This window comes from Dipodomys merriami, unplaced genomic scaffold (genome assembly GCF_024711535.1).
Source record: "Dipodomys merriami isolate MVZ:Mamm:240054 unplaced genomic scaffold, mDipMer1.0.p SCAF_16, whole genome shotgun sequence".
In the NCBI taxonomy this organism is placed as follows: Eukaryota; Metazoa; Chordata; class Mammalia; order Rodentia; family Heteromyidae; genus Dipodomys; species Dipodomys merriami.
The window spans coordinates 10,388,371-10,403,722 of NW_027202937.1; the positions used below are offsets into that span (position 1 = coordinate 10,388,371).

General features: G+C 52.8%; 3 protein-coding genes across 12 annotated transcripts in view; 1 reads left to right on the forward strand and 2 right to left on the reverse strand.

The window, feature by feature from the left end:
* Window positions 1-5,626, reverse strand: part of Syngap1 (synaptic Ras GTPase activating protein 1) — a 33,160-nt gene extending 27,534 nt beyond the window's left edge. For 4 of the 6 annotated variants that reach the window (XM_070023968.1, XM_070023967.1, XM_070023970.1 and 1 more), the window contains exons 1-2: window positions 5,444-5,626; window positions 2,136-2,257 (exon numbers count right to left, since the gene is read on the reverse strand). In XM_070023968.1, coding sequence (XP_069880069.1) covers window positions 2,136-2,257; window positions 5,444-5,510 — 189 coding nt within the window. In that variant the 5' untranslated portion in view covers window positions 5,511-5,626. The remainder of the gene's footprint in view (window positions 1-2,135; window positions 2,258-5,443) is intronic. The other 2 variants (XR_011372215.1, XM_070023966.1) reach the window with 1 other exon arrangement.
* Window positions 5,627-7,591: 1,965 nt separating this feature from the next.
* On the forward strand, window positions 7,592-9,177 carry Cuta (cutA divalent cation tolerance homolog). 2 transcript variants are annotated; one of them, XM_070023978.1, is made up of 7 exons: window positions 7,665-7,683; window positions 7,766-7,819; window positions 8,090-8,298; window positions 8,440-8,499; window positions 8,611-8,656; window positions 8,767-8,816; window positions 8,958-9,177. In XM_070023978.1, the coding sequence occupies exons 2-7, from the start codon at window positions 7,778-7,780 to the stop codon at window positions 9,082-9,084; spliced, it is 534 nt and encodes a 177-aa protein (XP_069880079.1). In that variant the 5' UTR covers window positions 7,665-7,683; window positions 7,766-7,777; the 3' UTR covers window positions 9,085-9,177. The 2 variants fall into 2 exon arrangements, with proteins under 2 accessions (XP_069880080.1, XP_069880079.1); XM_070023979.1 differs by lacking the exon at window positions 7,766-7,819 and having other exon boundaries at window positions 7,592-7,683.
* Window positions 9,178-9,278: 101 nt separating this feature from the next.
* Phf1 (PHD finger protein 1) lies at window positions 9,279-15,030 on the reverse strand. 4 transcript variants are annotated; one of them, XM_070023975.1, is made up of 15 exons: window positions 14,597-15,030; window positions 13,691-13,870; window positions 13,528-13,609; window positions 13,324-13,419; window positions 12,271-12,371; window positions 12,015-12,163; window positions 11,799-11,894; window positions 11,570-11,638; window positions 11,331-11,454; window positions 11,155-11,222; window positions 10,891-10,998; window positions 10,581-10,770; window positions 10,400-10,494; window positions 10,074-10,151; window positions 9,279-9,904 (listed from the first exon to the last, which is right to left on the reverse strand). In XM_070023975.1, exons 2-15 carry the CDS (start codon window positions 13,847-13,849, stop codon window positions 9,616-9,618), a joined length of 1,704 nt encoding a protein of 567 aa, XP_069880076.1. In that variant the 5' UTR covers window positions 13,850-13,870; window positions 14,597-15,030; the 3' UTR covers window positions 9,279-9,615. The 4 variants fall into 4 exon arrangements, with proteins under 4 accessions (XP_069880076.1, XP_069880075.1, XP_069880078.1 ...); XM_070023974.1 differs by having other exon boundaries at window positions 10,074-10,154; window positions 14,597-15,022; XM_070023977.1 differs by lacking the exon at window positions 10,581-10,770 and having other exon boundaries at window positions 9,746-9,904.
* Window positions 15,031-15,352: the final 322 nt, after the last annotated feature.

The window sequence follows — 15,352 nt, forward strand, 5'->3', positions numbered from 1 at the left end:
TGGAAACTGCCTAAGAGAATTCTCCCAAACCCTATTTCAGCGCTTCCCGCAGAAGTCCTCAGGAGTTAGCTACCTGCAGAATGCACTTTCCCCTTGACCTTCAGTTCGTCCATTCTCCCCATTTTCCTCCCAACCTCCCACCTCCCTAACCCCCTTCTCTCCCTCGAGCCTGTCACGGGGGTAGCAGAAGCTGCATTTATAATCAGGATCCACAGCTTGTCTCCCTCCCACGGCCCCGGCTTGCGGCCAGACTGGGACCCAACCTCCCCTCCCCCTAGAGGGCCTGGTCACCTCCCCCCACCCTTTCATCTCCTTCCATCACCTCCCACCCACACTGCAGTTCCCTTCTTCCCTCAGTCATTACCTTTCCTTTCTTCCTCACCTCCAACTCCCCCAGGGCATCTTCTTCCCAATCTCCACCCCTACCAGGAGCCACAGTATCTAAGGACCCCCCCTACACACACACACCCACATGCCAGCCACCAGCCCCTACCCCTCAAGGCATCCACTGAACAATTCCCTGGGGCTCTACATACAGCTCATTATCTCAGTGCCATCCCCTCTGCTCCCCCACCTTCCTACTGCAGACTGGCCATTAATGTTGTCCCTCTGCTGACTGTGCACTGGGTCCTCTCTGTCCCCCTCTCTGTCGTTCTTTCTGCATGGGACCCCTACCTACTGTCCTTACAGCAGTCTCCAGATTTCCCCAGTTTGTCCTGTAGACTCCAAATCCCTGCTCAAGGCTGATGACCCCGAGTGAATCACTGAAATGCCTTCCAGTGCCTACAGCTTAAGACTCCTCAGTCGCCATGACCTCCACTACACAACTACTACTCTGTGGTTTGGAAGCCCTTGACCCAGCCATCTCTTCACCCTACCACCACTCCACCTCCCCATCCCCACCCCCAGGACCCTTTACAGTCTAAGGAGTCCTTACTCCAAGTCAAGCCCTGCCTCCCTTACCACACTATTCCCCAATAGCCTTCTGGCACATCTCCCCCCACTTTCCTGGGCTTTCAGTATACCCTACCATTCTCTAGAATTCATCCTCAATACCTGAATCACACTGGAGAGCATCCACCCTTCACAGGTGCATATTATTTCCTCTGATGGACCTGATACTGCTGACTCTACTCCCACTTTAGAACCTCCAAGCTCTAAAATCTTACATGGTCACGCCAGACTCCCCAGTCTTTTTTTGTTGGTGGTGGTCATGGGGCTTGAACTCAGGGACTAGATATTGTCTCTAAGGTCATTTTGCTCAAGGCTAGCACTCTACCGCTTTGAGCCACACCACCACTTCTGGTTGTCTCATAGTTATTTGGAGATAAGAGACTCACGGCCTGTCCTGCCTGGGCTGGATTTGAACCATGATGCTCAGATCTCAGCCTCCTGAGTAGCTACAATTACTGGCATGAGCCACGCCAGTGCCCGGCTCCCCAGTCTTATTTTATGTGCTTCACCAGTTCCTGCCCCTACCTCAGTCCTACTCTTTTAGCCAATTCCCCATATTCCCAGTTCTCCTCCTCCACAGGCATCATCTCCCTGCATAATTATATTCCTTCCTGATGTCCAACCAGTTCCAGGGACAGCTCTCCTGTCTCTCTAAACCCATTCATGCACCTGAAGTCTTCATCCCTAGCCACGCCCAGATCCAGGTACCTCTGTCACCTCTCCTAGTACCCTCCAACCCACTCTCCTACTTACCCTGTACTCTGGATCCCTCTCTGCACTCTCATGATGAGGAAAGAATAAGAGTGATGTGTGATGGCTCTTGCTCAGTGCAAGAGGTCAGGGGTCCTAGGCTCACTTTGGAGGGAAGGCCTGTCTATTTCTCCCAGCTCTTTAATTTCCCTTCCCCATTCTAACTTATCCCACTATACAGATGGATGGAAATGGGAGGCATCTCAAAATCTTCAGGATCACATCTCCCCAACATTGTCAATGATTCTCAAAGATCCTCTGGCCAAGGTAAAAGAATGACTGTCCCTTTTATCATACTCCAACCCAAACCTCAACAGCAACCTTCCTCCACTTGCAAATGCTTCTACCTGTTTTGCATCTCTTTCCCCTTTAACTAATGAGGGCTCCCACACTACCCAGTGATCTTTCCCCAACCTCTTCACCCTGCTCACCTCATCCTCATCCAGCATGAGCAGCTGGTTCCCCGAGATGATGCAGAACCGAGGGTTCCAACCAGGACGATCATACGGGGAATGAACGTATTGGGTTCGGTGCATAGGGGGTCCCCGTACATCTGGGGGACAGAGACACACAGAAACAGTAAGGGAGGCTCTATGTGTTTAGGAGCAGAGGCCTAAATTGGCAAGAAGAGTCCACAAGGTGGAAGGAGGAAATCCCACCCCCCCACCGTACCCCCAAGAGATCTCAGCTGAGGGTTGAGGCACTTGGCAACTTTAGAGGAACAGAAGACAAGCCTTTACATCTGAGGAAAAAGAAAGAAGGGGAATCACATAATCACAGGAGGCTCTGTAGACTTTGTGTAGAGTACAGAGGGGTGGCTCTGGGAGGGAAATTATATCATGATGGGAATACAGTTGGAGGTAGAGAGAAGTAAAGGAGTTCTCCAGCCTCTTGGAGAAAATAAAAAAAGTGGAGGTGCAGCAAAACTGGCAGAAGAAAAAACACATAGACGTTGGTGGCAGGTGTCTGGGAAGAGGAGGAGCATCCAAAAAACTGCCTAAGATGGACTTAGAAGAGGGGACCACAATCTTCTAGGAAGTAAGAGATTGAGGAAAGCTATACAGCTGTGAAAAGGAATGGGGGTGGGTCATGAGATTTGTAAAGCTAAACAACTACAAGAGATGAAGTAGGGGAGGGGCTTGCCTGTTCACAGTGTCAGGGACATAAGATTCAGGGCCTCCCCTTGCTTGTGCCCTCCTCCTCTAGTCCTTGGGGGAAAGTTGTTTCTTTCAGTGATAGGGAGAAGATGGCATTTGTTAGCATCTACCTGTAGAGGTGTCAGGATGGAAGAAAGTGGGCAATATAATCTGGTTTCAATGACTAGAGATCAAATTGGTCTCTTTCCCTATTCCATCGAAGATTCAGTCCTACCCTCCCTCCCTGTGTTCTCCATTGACAGGATGGAAGCCAACTCCACAAGTGAAGAACCTCCCCAGGCACAGTGAACAGCTTGAGGGAGAAAGAGTGAAGAGAAGAATGCAAAAGCCAGGCCTGATGACCCTAAGAGTTGGAGATGAAACAGAGAACAGTAGGCCAGGGGTCACTCATGCTCAGATTTGCTCCTAGGATGCCCCTTCCCCATCCTTGCTGTTTTGCCCTGCTCTTCTTCCTTGCAAATCACCTCTCCTTTAAATTCATTGGTCACACATCACAGTTACAGACCCTGTGGAAGTTAGAGAGAAGGCACATAGATTGTTGACATCAAAGTGACAGAAATTAGGATTAAGGTATCAGAGTAAGAGTCTTGAGGGATAAAAATCAAATTCTGTTACCTTTGTGGGACATTTAACATGGCAAAATAAGTCATCTTTGAGCAACATTCCCCTGCTTAGAGTAGGAGCTCTGGAAAAATTACAGCCCCTTTCTGTCTACAATCATGTCTGTCACATTTATCCAACTTGCAGGTCAGAGTGAGAGATGAACCCCCAGGACATAAATACCTATAATGCACAATACGTTAAAATTTACACAGTCTTAACTCTCAGAAACTCATATTCTCTAGATACGAAGATAAGCAATACCTAGATTGTGTGACAACAGACAGTGCAGGCAACAGGCCTTCTGCCCTCAGACACCTGGTATACCCAGAGGATAAAATCTGTTGTTATACATAATCATAGTGGAAGAGGCTAGTTGACTCAGATCTGCAGCTGAGGAAAGCAGGTTTAACTTCAGGGGGATACCTTTCTCCTGGGAACAGGGAGAGACCCAGGGAACTTAGTTTAGGAACAACTCTGTAAACATACAAACACACATAGACACACACACACACACACACACACACATGTGCACACACACTGGACTTAAGGAAGAATGACAGTGATCCTGGGAGACAGAAGAACATGGCTGAGAAGGGGGAATTCTTTTTACTAGAACAAGAAGTTCCACAAGGGATAGAGATCCCTTATAGCTACTGTTCAACCATCAAAACCTCAATATCTTTGCACCCCAAATCTCCAAAAACCCAGAAAACAGAGAAGTCAAGAGGAATGGTGATGAAGGCTAGGATATTAAGGGAAAGTGAGTAGGCACAGACTTTGGTGATAAGATGGGAGTGAAGTAGGAGATAGAGGGTAGGCCAGGGGACAAATAACAAGATGAGTCTAAAAGAAAGGGAAGCATGGAAAATGCTAGGGACAAGGAAGTACACAAGAAGGGCTCAATCAGACATGGAATAGAGAAAATGAGAAGGCCTTAGTGGAGGGGGAGGCTAAGACACGGGGGTCTAGCAGTGAGTAGAGAGGTGGTATAGGTGTTAAATGGGCTACTAGACAGAAAAGAGGAAGGGAAAGAATGGACATCAGGGAGGGGACTAATACGGGGGAAGGACAGGAGGGGGACTCATATAAGGAACGGACATCATATAGGGGGAAAGATATAGATGATGGACAGCCAAAGAAGGGAGGGGGAATGGAAAGGGATGGGGTAGGGGGATGGGGTAAAGGTGGCAAAATGAAGAAGCAGACCAGCCCCCGTGGGTTGCATTTCACGTGTCAGAGGCTTTAATGAGGGTCAGAGTCCAGGGCAGGATTCTAACCTGCCCCCTACTCCCATTACTCAATCTTACTTGTATCTTCTCACCCCCTTCCCCCCCCCACCCAAACACACACATAATTTGGCTCTCCCCTTGCCCTGGTCTCCCCTCCCCCAACCCTTTCCCTCTCTCTTCTCTTCCCTCCATCTGGACCCTCCATCCCCCCCCCACTGCCACCCTCTCTCTCCATCTGGCCCCTTCTCTCTCTCCATCCTCCTCTCCTTTCCTCACCCCTACCATTCTCTGAGCCCCCTACCATAGTCTTCCCCCTATCTTCTTGGCTTCTTTTTCACCCCTGTTTCCATTCCCCCTTCCTAGCCTCTCTCCTAACACTGTGCCTCTATTTCCTTGATATTTTCCTCACCACTTAGCTCCCACCCCCAAATTATTTCTGCAGCTCTTCCCCCAACCCTATTTTTCTACCTTCCCACCCCTTTCTGGCTCTCACTTTCCCCTTCATCAATTTCCCCTCAACCCCCTTCCAGGCCTGTTTCCTGGCCCCTCAGTCCCTTACCTGCCCCTATCCCTCTAGCCTCCAATCTCTCTTTCCCCAAAGCTCCCACCCCTGCCTTCCCAGCCCTCCCCTCTCCCTCCATTTCAGCCGCTCCCTCCCCTCCCTGGCCCCGGCTCTCCTCCGCCCCCTGCCCCTCCCCCTCCCCCTCCTTTCCCCCAATCTGGCCCTCCCCCTGTCCCCCACCACCGTACCTCTGAAGGGGGCATAGGACATCGCGGGGATGCTCCCCCGATGGATGGACGCTCGAGACCTGCTCATCAGGCCTGGGGGGGGAGGGGGCGGGGGACCGGGGAGAAACAGAAGAGAGAAAGAGGGGGAGAGAAAGGGGGAGAAGGAGGAGGAGGTGGTGGAGGAGGAGGAGGAGAGAGGAGGAGAGAGGAACAGAGAGGAGAAGAGAGGAGGAGAGAGGAGGAGGAGGAGGAGGAGAATAAGAGCCAACGGCAGCAGCGGCAGCAGAGAGAGAGAGAGGGAGAGAGAGAGAGGGAGAGAGAGAGAGGGGGGCGGGGGAAGCGAGCGAGAGAGAAGAGAGCTGGAGGAGGAGGAGGAGGGAGAGACTCTGCAGCCCCCACCCCTACCCAGTGGGACCCAGAGAGAGAAAGAGACAGTGAGAGAGACCCCTGACTCAAACATACTGGAGAGCAAACTCTTGAAGATGCAGACCCCAGACCTAGAGACCAACAGACCCCAGAATCAGATACCTCATTCCCCCTCCATACACAACAGGCTAATCTGAGACACAGTCCCAAAATCTAGAGGAAAAGACATCGCTGACCTGTTTACAAAAAAAAAAAAAAAAAAAAAGACCCCAGAATATGCACGCCCACACATCTGAAAGGAGTTAAAGATCAAATCTGAAAACCCAGTCTCTAAAGGTTCTAAAAGTCACAGAAATCTTAGACTGCAGACCCAGGGGGTAGTGTTATTTAGGAATCAAGACCTGAGACCTAGACTCAAAGAAAAAGATAAAACTCAGATTAGAAAGATCCTGACCCAGAATTTGATTTTAGAACTCAAGACACAGGAAGAGATCTGAGAGACCCCAGACTCAGATCTTAGAGAAAAGAAACAATACACTAAGATAACTCAAAGGCTTGGACAGAAACTCAAGACTGGGGGAAAGACTCAGGTGGCCCAGAGATAGAGGACTCAAGAGACCTGAAACTCATAAAATTGGAATGAACTCAAAGTGAGTGAGAGACCATTGGACCCTGAAACAAAGAAAACCCTAAAACAGCATAGAAAGAGACTCTGTCTGGGTCAAGATTCCAACACAAATACTGCAATACTCTACAAAGATCACCAACTCCAAATCCAGAGATCTCAGAGAGACCCCTAGTCACTCAACTCCAGAGAGTTCTTAGAAACTCTCAGAGATGCCCACCACACCAGAGACCCCAGACTTTGGAGGGAAGGGGAATACTTGCACAACCTTTTTTTTTTCTCTCTCCCCTGTTGTCTCCTCTCATTTATCTAGCCTCTCATTGGCCCCTCTCTCCATTTTTGGGTCACTGGATGTGCTTGGGCCCCAGGGAGGTTATGTAGGGCAAGTCCAGACTCCTTGGGGGATGGGTTAAGGAAAGGATACCCAATGCTCTGAGGTGGACCAATCCTGGGGATAGAATAGATAGGGAAGATGCCATTACTCTTATCCCCAATCTGCAACCTTCCTCTCTCCTTTCCTTCGATTCACCAGTCTGTCCCAAGCTTTGGGTTTTCAGTGATGAGGGCTGAGGGCGACATCCCAGTTTAGAGTTGTCCCTGTCCTTTTAAAAATGCATCGTTTCTCATCTTAGCCATTGTCATGCCATGACTATTCCTGCCTAATCACTGCCCCCTACCCAGGGACAGCTGGTTCCTCCTCAGATCATCCCTGTTCATCCCCAAACCAAGGTACAGCTGAAAGGGTAGGGGGCACTCTTCACGTCGCAGGATCTGTACTTGCAGATCCCCACACTCTCTAGGGCCTCTAACCATTGTAAGGGGGGCTGTTACTAGGCACATCCTGGGGTTTGGGATGATTCCCCATTCCACAGCCTGACGCATCGAGTCTGCGGGGTCTCCAGCCCCCCTTCCCCAGCGCCAGCTCTCGTGTCACGTGGCCTCCAGAGCTAGCCTGCCATTGGTCTCCTCGCGTCACTCCCCGAGGTAGCGCCGCCAGAGAAACCGGCCCAGTCACGTGACAGTGGAACGCCGCAGCGGCTCCCCTCAGCCAGCAACTAGCGATTTCCTGCTTCACGGAAACGGGCGGGCCATTTCCGCGCACCTCCGCAGATCCGACTGCCAATTGGCTAAGGAGTCTTTTGCTCCGCCCTCCCAAGGAGGCGGGGCAATCCGGGCCACTTGAAGGCCAGGATTGGCTGGCTGTAGAGACTCTGGTCCTGCTTCTGTTGTCACGTGGTGTGCGTTGTTTTATCACGTGGCCGCCGCCAAGGTAAGAAAAGGCTGCCTCTCCCGGGTGTGGGGTCCTTTCTCTAGGTTAACTGTGGCTTTTGATATCAACCTTTCTCTACCAGCATAAAGGCTGCATGTGGTGGGGGCGGGTGCCCACGGTCCTGCTCGGCGGAGGGGTGAGTGCCCTGCCTCGCCCCTTCCGGTCCTAGACGTCGGGACCACTATCTGCACCCAAAGAGCCTAGAGGCTGGGCCGCTGAGGTGTCCGTGAGCGCCGACGTTTGGTCCTCTAGCCCCAAGTTTCTTTCCCAGGTGTAGAGTAACATTTCCCTTTGGGATGTAGATGAGGGAGGGCAAAAGCTTTGGGTGTGTCCAAGAGAAGGCATCTTGGCTTACGACTTCTTGGGATCATTGTAAAGAGAGACTGAATTCGTCCCCTGTTCTCAGGCCACTCTGCTCCTGTCGTTTCTTTGGATGCCAGCGCTGCTACCTGTGGCTTCCCGCCTCCTGTTGCTACCCCGAGCCCTGTTGTCCATGGCCTCAGGAAGCTCCCCGTCCCAGCCCGCTCAGGCCTCGGGCTCCAGCTATGTTCCAGGATCAGTTTCTGCAGCTTTCGTCTCTTGCCCCAATGAGAAAGTCGCCAAGGAGATCGCCAGGTGGGCACTTCAGAAAAAGGTCATGAAGGGAGATTGGGGAGGGGAGGTGGCTTTCTGTTGTCCAGCTTTGGAAGTCTCAGCTACCAGAGCAAAATTCTGAGTCACTAGGTACTCTGAATGGAACTCTCTCTTTACCCTCAGGGCTGTGGTGGAGAAGCGCCTAGCAGCCTGTGTCAACCTCATCCCTCAGATCACATCCATGTGAGTCCTAGCAGTTACTTTGCTAACCTAAGTTGGGCTGACTGGGAGGGAGCCTTTTTCCTGGGGGAAAATCCAAGACTTTCTCCCTATCTCTTTCTATGGTTTCTTCAGCTATGAATGGAAAGGAAAAATTGAGGAAGACAGTGAGGTGCTAATGGTGAGAAACATCCCCCCATCCAACAGTTCCCAGTTGCCTTTGGCCCCTGTCGCTAGGTCCTGAGATCAATCCCACTTCTTGATTCAGCCATGTTTACCTTTGCCATTTAGATGATTAAAACCCAAAGTTCCTTGGTCCCAGCTTTGACAGAATTCGTTCGGTAAGAACTTTTTGAGATTTATAGGGTAAGGGTATGTAGGGACTCTGGGGAGGGATTTGCTGGACAGTCTGGGGCTTGTGCTTGAGGGGTTGGGCTCCTCTAGATAAACACTTGAATAATCCTTTCCCCATCGTCCTGCAGGTCTGTGCACCCTTATGAAGTGGCTGAAGTAATTGCATTGCCTGTAGAGCAGGGGAACTCTCCATACCTGCACTGGGTGCGCCAGGTCACAGAGTCCGTTTCTGATTCCAGCACAGTCCTACCATGAGTCCTGTCCTCGATTCTCTCATACACTTCATTATCCTCTGACTTCCATGGAGTGACTGGGCCCTCAATAAATCCTGTCCCTGGTTTTCTCTGACTTTCACCTTTATTCCTTGTCACAGATGGGCATTTAGTTCAGAAAAAATCAGAAGTCCTTCTAGTCTCTATGTTCTATCTTTCAGAATGACTCAGCCACTAGTTTATTTCTCTTTATTTCAGTCATAGAGAATCTGGGATCCTTTATCATCCCCCCTCCTCAGTCTTTGCACCCAGGGGTTAAATAATTTTTAAAAATATTTAAAAAGCTGTAACAAAATAACATCAAAAGGAATAGGAAGAAGGATGAGGGGGGTCAGGAATCATGAAGTGGGTAGAGAAGAGAGTCTCTTCCCTATCCCCCTTTGGATTCCAGCCTGGGCAGTAGGGAGAACTACCCCCTATCTCTCCAGGTACATCCCAGCTGTAGGTGAGGTCAGAGGTCAGGGTATGAAAGTGCCGATGTGTGCAAATGGGGAGGTGGGCAGGGGCAGGCTGTTTAGAAGATGCCCCCTCCTCCCCACTCAACAAGGTACTGCACAGAGCCATCAGGCCTTACTCTTCGAGCAAGGACCCGGACAGGGTCCCCTCGAGATAGGTAGCCAACCCCACCTCGGATTCCTCCTCCAGTCCCAGGAGACAAACTATGGCACAGGGGAGAAGGGGGTGCTGAATGTCTAGGAAGACCTGGGGAGGGGGCTGGGACTGAGGAAGATGAAGCAATCATCGAGTGGGGGTCACTTTTGGGGATGTCTGTGGGGAAGCCAATGTGAAGTTCCAAGGGCGACCTAGGAAGAGAAGACAATATTAAATTAAGTCTAGTTAGACAGACATGGACGAAGACTAATCAGAAATGGTGGGGTGGGGCACACATGAGAATCAGAAGAAATGGTTTGAGGTAAAGGAATTTAAGATCATAGAAGTGGAGAAGTCACGGGTAATGAGGGACAAATTTACCTGTCTGGGGGTTCACTGTCCCCAGAGGTCCCTGTGGTGCTGGCAGAAGGGTGGAAGGAAGCGAACATCCGAATGGGGCTGCTAAGGTTGGGAGGATGAAAGGCAGGATTGGAGGTTAGGAACAAATCCTCTCCCCCTGGAATGGCAGAATCCAAACACCCCAGTGTAACCCCTACCCCCAAAACACTGGTTCCTAGACATTGACTCTAAAAGCCCGTATAGAACAAGAAACATGTAGCCAAAGGGGAGAGGAAAAAGAATTCTAGGTGACAAGAGTTAGAAGGTGAAAATAACACACATCTGTTGGGAAGCATAGAAACACTGACCTGGGCAGACAGCGGGCATCTGTGGGCCGGAAGTTATAGCCCCTGCTGCCCTGGTAATTCTGGTTAGGGCTGGGAGATGGTGGTGACACAGAGGCCTAGAAGAAGAAGAAGACTGAGAAATCTTCCTTGGTTCCTTCCCATACCCCGCCATTTGCCCCATTGAATTCCCCCGCCCCTGTACCTGCAGTGCCCTCTGCAGACGAGCCCTCTCCCTCTGCTCCCGGGACTCGGGCTGATTGCGCACTGCTGAGGGTGGCCCCAGCTCCTCCACCTTCCCCTTCTGCCTCCTCCTCAGGGGCTCTGGCTCCGGCCTCCGTCGCTTCCCCAGGGGACTTGAGACCCCTCCCCCAGGGCCCTGCCCTGAAGGGAAGCTGTAAGAGGCCTCCTTATCCCCCCAGCCCCCTCCCGGACATCCCAAGACCTCCCCCTCTCTATACATTTGCCCTCCAGACTATCCTGGGAATTTCCCCCATCCCTGCTAGACCAGTGACCTGGTAGGGGCTCCATCTCCAGCAGGGGGGGGCTCCACAGGAGGAGGGGTCCGAGCATGGAGACCAAACAAACATTTCCTCTTCTTAATCTCCCTCCCAGAAATGAAACTGGGGCAAGGAGAGAAATGATATAAGGTAAGTGCTATAGAAAAGGGGTCCGTTTGCCATTCTTTAGTCCTCCAGGTGGGTTGAAGCTGGCCCTTCCCTTCCCAGACATCCAGTGTTCTGAGCCTCCCTGCTGGCTCTCCCAACCCTCCAACTTACCGGTCCTTGTGGCTGTTGAGAGCAGAGAGAAGTTTGGAAGAACGTTCTCCCTTGGGGGTATCTGAAAGCTGGGAAAAGGCAAGTGAACTGAGTCCGGAGAGTGGAGGTTCTCTCCTACTTTTCTTGACGTTTTCTGTCTGTCCACCCCGATGCCCAAAAGCTCTACTACCCCTTACCTCCCCCAGGAGCAGACTGTCCCAGTTCTCAGAGGTGAAGGGGAGGATCTCTCGGTCAAAGTCAAAGTATTTCTTCTTACAACAAACACTGAGGTGATAGAGTACAAGATGGGCCACATCCACCCTGGAGAAACATGGAGTTGTCAAGGCCATGAGAACATGACAGAAGCCAAAGGAGTCCTAAGGTGGGAGGTAGGAGCATTGGGGTGAAATGCTGAGCCCGTGCCCAATTGGCTTACCAGCGAAGCTGTAGCCTCCGGACCTTCTCAGGCCCCCCCCTACACACACAGCATTCAAACTCATAGAACCTGCACATGGAAAAGGAAGAAAACCCCAACTTACTTGGACAACCTATATATGCCCTGGAGAACTTACAAGCAAGGAGGAAACACTGCAGGGGTTGGGAACTGAGGACAGAACACAACAGGAGGACATCCTCAGCTCCAGGGGACCTTGCTCTGGCCTCACCTGTCACCATAGAGGAGGGGCTTGCTCAGACACTGGGTACAGGCTTCATGGAACCACTGCAGGCAGCTCCGGCACTGCAGCATTTTCAGGTTCCACCTAAGGAGAAACAATTAGTGGGCTCCAGAAAGTGTCTTCCCCCTCACCCTGCCCATTCACCATTCCTCCAGGTCTACTACCATGTCACCTATTCCGTAACTTGCTACCCTTCATACTTACTCCCCAGGGCCACCACAGTAACAGTAGCTCTGTTGTCGGTTGCTCAGATGTCCAGCGTCCCAATCCAGCCCCTTTAGTCCATATGGAAGGGAGAGCTTCATGCCCAGCATGGCCCGGGCATAGGGACCTTTCTTCAGGGCACCTCCCCTCTGTGGAGAAAGAACAGGTGGGAGGACTCAGGGGTGGGAGAGGCATCTTGAGAGAGGCTGTGGGTGGAAGACTCCCACAGGAAGGGGCAACAAAGAGATGCCTTTACCTTGGTGGCAATCGCAAAGACACACTGGCGGCAGACCCAGGATGTGCCCTCTCCTTCTCCAGGGGCTGGGGCTCTGGGAACATGACAGTCCTGGTGATAAGCTGAATAAGGACAATATTGATAGTGGACCACCTACTGAGCTGCATATTGTGTAACAGTCTTGTCTCATTAATCCTTAACTATGGTCCTACTGGGTTGAGTGCATTATCCTGACTGAGAGAACTGAGGTTCCTAGAGATTTAAGGGTGTTGTCCAAGGTCAGATGATTAGAAAAGATGTGATATACCACCTGCCTGCAAAGTTTACATCACCTCCGTTCCATGGCTGTCTCCCCCTATGCTGGAAGGGGATGAGGTCACAGGTTAAGGAGACTGGCCAGATCTGTGGTCTGACAACTCAGACTAGGATGGGGGAATAGTGCTAGAGGGAAGGGCTAATGGCAACTCAGAAGGTCCAGGGCAGACTGGACCATTGAGCTGAGTCCTGGTGGTTATACCTGTAATCCTAGCTATTTAGGAGGCTGAGATCTGAGGATTGCAGTTTGGTGCCACCCTGGTCAGGAAAGCTTCTGAGATTTTTTTTTTTCCTGCCAGTCCAGAGGCTTGAACTCAGGGCCTGCACTGTCCCTGAGCTGCCTTTGTTCAAGGCTAGCACTCTACCACTTAAGCACCACTTCTGGTTCCCCCCCACCCCCCACCCCCCACCCCCGTTTGTGGGGCTTGAACTCTGGAGCCTGGGCGCTGTCCCTCAACTCTTCAGCTCAAGGCGAGCGCTCTACCACTTGAGCCACAGCGTCACTTCTGGCTTTTTCTGTTTAGTGGTACTGAGGAATCGAATCCAGGGCTTCATGCCCCTAAGCCACATTTCCAGCCAGCTTGTGAGATTCTTATCACCAATTAACCACCAAAAAGCCAGAAGTGGAGTTATGACTTAAGTGGTAGAGCACCAACTTTGTGCAAAAATTTGAGAGTACAATTCTCAGGTCCTGAGTTCAATTCCCAGGACTGCCCTCCCCCCAAAACAAAGGACCATAAAGGTGTCCAGTCTTCTTACCATGGCGGCATTTCTCACAGCTGACCAGCCGGTTTCCAGGGACCACAGTCTCAGATCGACAGACACAACAAAGGAGTTCTTCCCCAGGGAGGGCAGCTGTAAAGGAACACAGTATCAGCATGGCTGCCCTAAAGTTCCAGTGTGTCACCCAAGCCAGGTTTCTAGTATCCATACTATACACACTCAGGTTTTTTAGGGTCTCACCAGGACTAATGTCTTTCCAAAGAACCAGAAACTGGGAATCATCCTCAAACTGGACCAGACACACCTCCCGTGCACTGTCCACCTGGAATAGGTGAGCACAAGAATGAAGTGAGGACCAGAATTAGATAAGGAGAACCGGGAGATGGTGAAAGATTAGACTTACCTTCTTGATGGTACCCAAGTACAAGAGCCCATCTGTCCATCTGGCCAGCACATCTTGACCCTCCCAAAGTCGAGGTCTGGGGCCTGAGGTGGGAGCTGGGGAAGCTGGGTCCCAAAGAGAGGGGGCACCCGAGCGGCTCAGCCGGGGGGGCTGCGCCATTGCATCCTGGGGAGGGGGGGTCTAGCCAGAATGAGATGGAAAGAAGGTTATGGAAGTCAAGTAAGCTTCCCTGTTCCCTTTGCCTATTTTTCTGTCAAGGATCAAGGACCAAACATCTGCACTCCCAGTCTGCAAAGCTCTAAGACACTTGGGTGAGAAACTACTGGTCACTCCAGTCCTTGACTGCAGCTCTTCCAACTCTAACCTCCTCCCCAGTCTAGTTCTCTAGTTTTTCAGCTTCCAGAGATCTCCTGGGACTAAATTCTGGCCTTGAGATCTTAGGGGAAATGATGGTTGCAGAAGCAACCACTCAATTCACCTTCCTCATCTGTTTTGGGGTATCATATCACCTGCCCCAGCTGTTTGGAGATATCATAATTGGGTTTCTCTGTTTCCCAGAAATGTGTTTTGGAGCTTTTCTGGAGATGTTTTCTAGAGTAGAAACAGCAGTCTCCTCAGGCCTGCCTGTCTCATTCAGAACAATCACCCTAGTGCCAGGTTATGTCAGGTCACCCTCAAATTCGAGGATTCCTGCCCTGGGTTTGATAACTTCCCTGAGTGCCCCGGGAGGGGGGCGTGTCCCAGTCCCCGTCTCTACTCCCGGAGAAGGCGAGTCTGAGAAGGGACTTGGGTCGGCCGGGTCCGGACCCCAGGCCGCCGGCCCGCGCCCTGCATGCCGACCCCCGGCGCCTTGTCCTTCCCCCCTCCGCCCCCCGCAAACACGGGCGCCTCCCGCCGCCTTCTTACCGATGACAGCTGGGGCCGCCGGGGGCTGGGCAGGGGCAGACGCGGGAAAGCGGAGCGAGCCTTCCGCGCGGGAAGGGCACGTCCGGGCGTCGGGGGGCGTGCAGGCGGAGGCCGGGGGGTCCCCAGGCCCAGCCCCTCGGTCCCGGCGGCTCTGGGGCGTATGACGCAGCAGCCAAAGGAGCGGCAGCGGCAGGAGGAGGCGGCAGGGGGAGGGAGGGGAGGGACCTACCGGTAGGGGAGGGTGATGGGAGGGGAGGGCTGGGGGAGGAGGAGCCGGAGGGAGGGGCGGGCACCACCTCCCTCACCTCCAACAGGCCTGGAGGGCGCGGGGCCTGCGGCTGCCCCTCCACAGCCGGGGCGCGAGCGGGCGATCTCGGCGGGAAAGGGAATCCTCGCAGCCCCTTGCCGCGGCGGGAGATTCGCCCTCGGGGCAAGAGGGGATGCCCCCGCGCGGCACCTCGCTGCCCCGCCCGCCCCGTCCGTGGGCGCCCCAGGCCCCGCCCCCGCCCGAGTTCGCGGCCCCGCCCTCCATTCACCCTTCCCGGTGCCCCCCCTTGCCCCTGCCCCGCCCTTTCGATGGCAAGTTCGCCCCCTCGCCTCTGCGCACGCGTGGCCCCGCCCGCGCGCGGCACCTGGGAAGACAGCTCCGCCCGGAGCGGGCGGCGGCCGGCAGCCGGAGGCCGTAGGACGGAGCTGGCGAGCTGGCGCGCCCGCCCCAAGACCGTCCCGCCTGGCGCTTCCAGAGCGGTGGAAGGG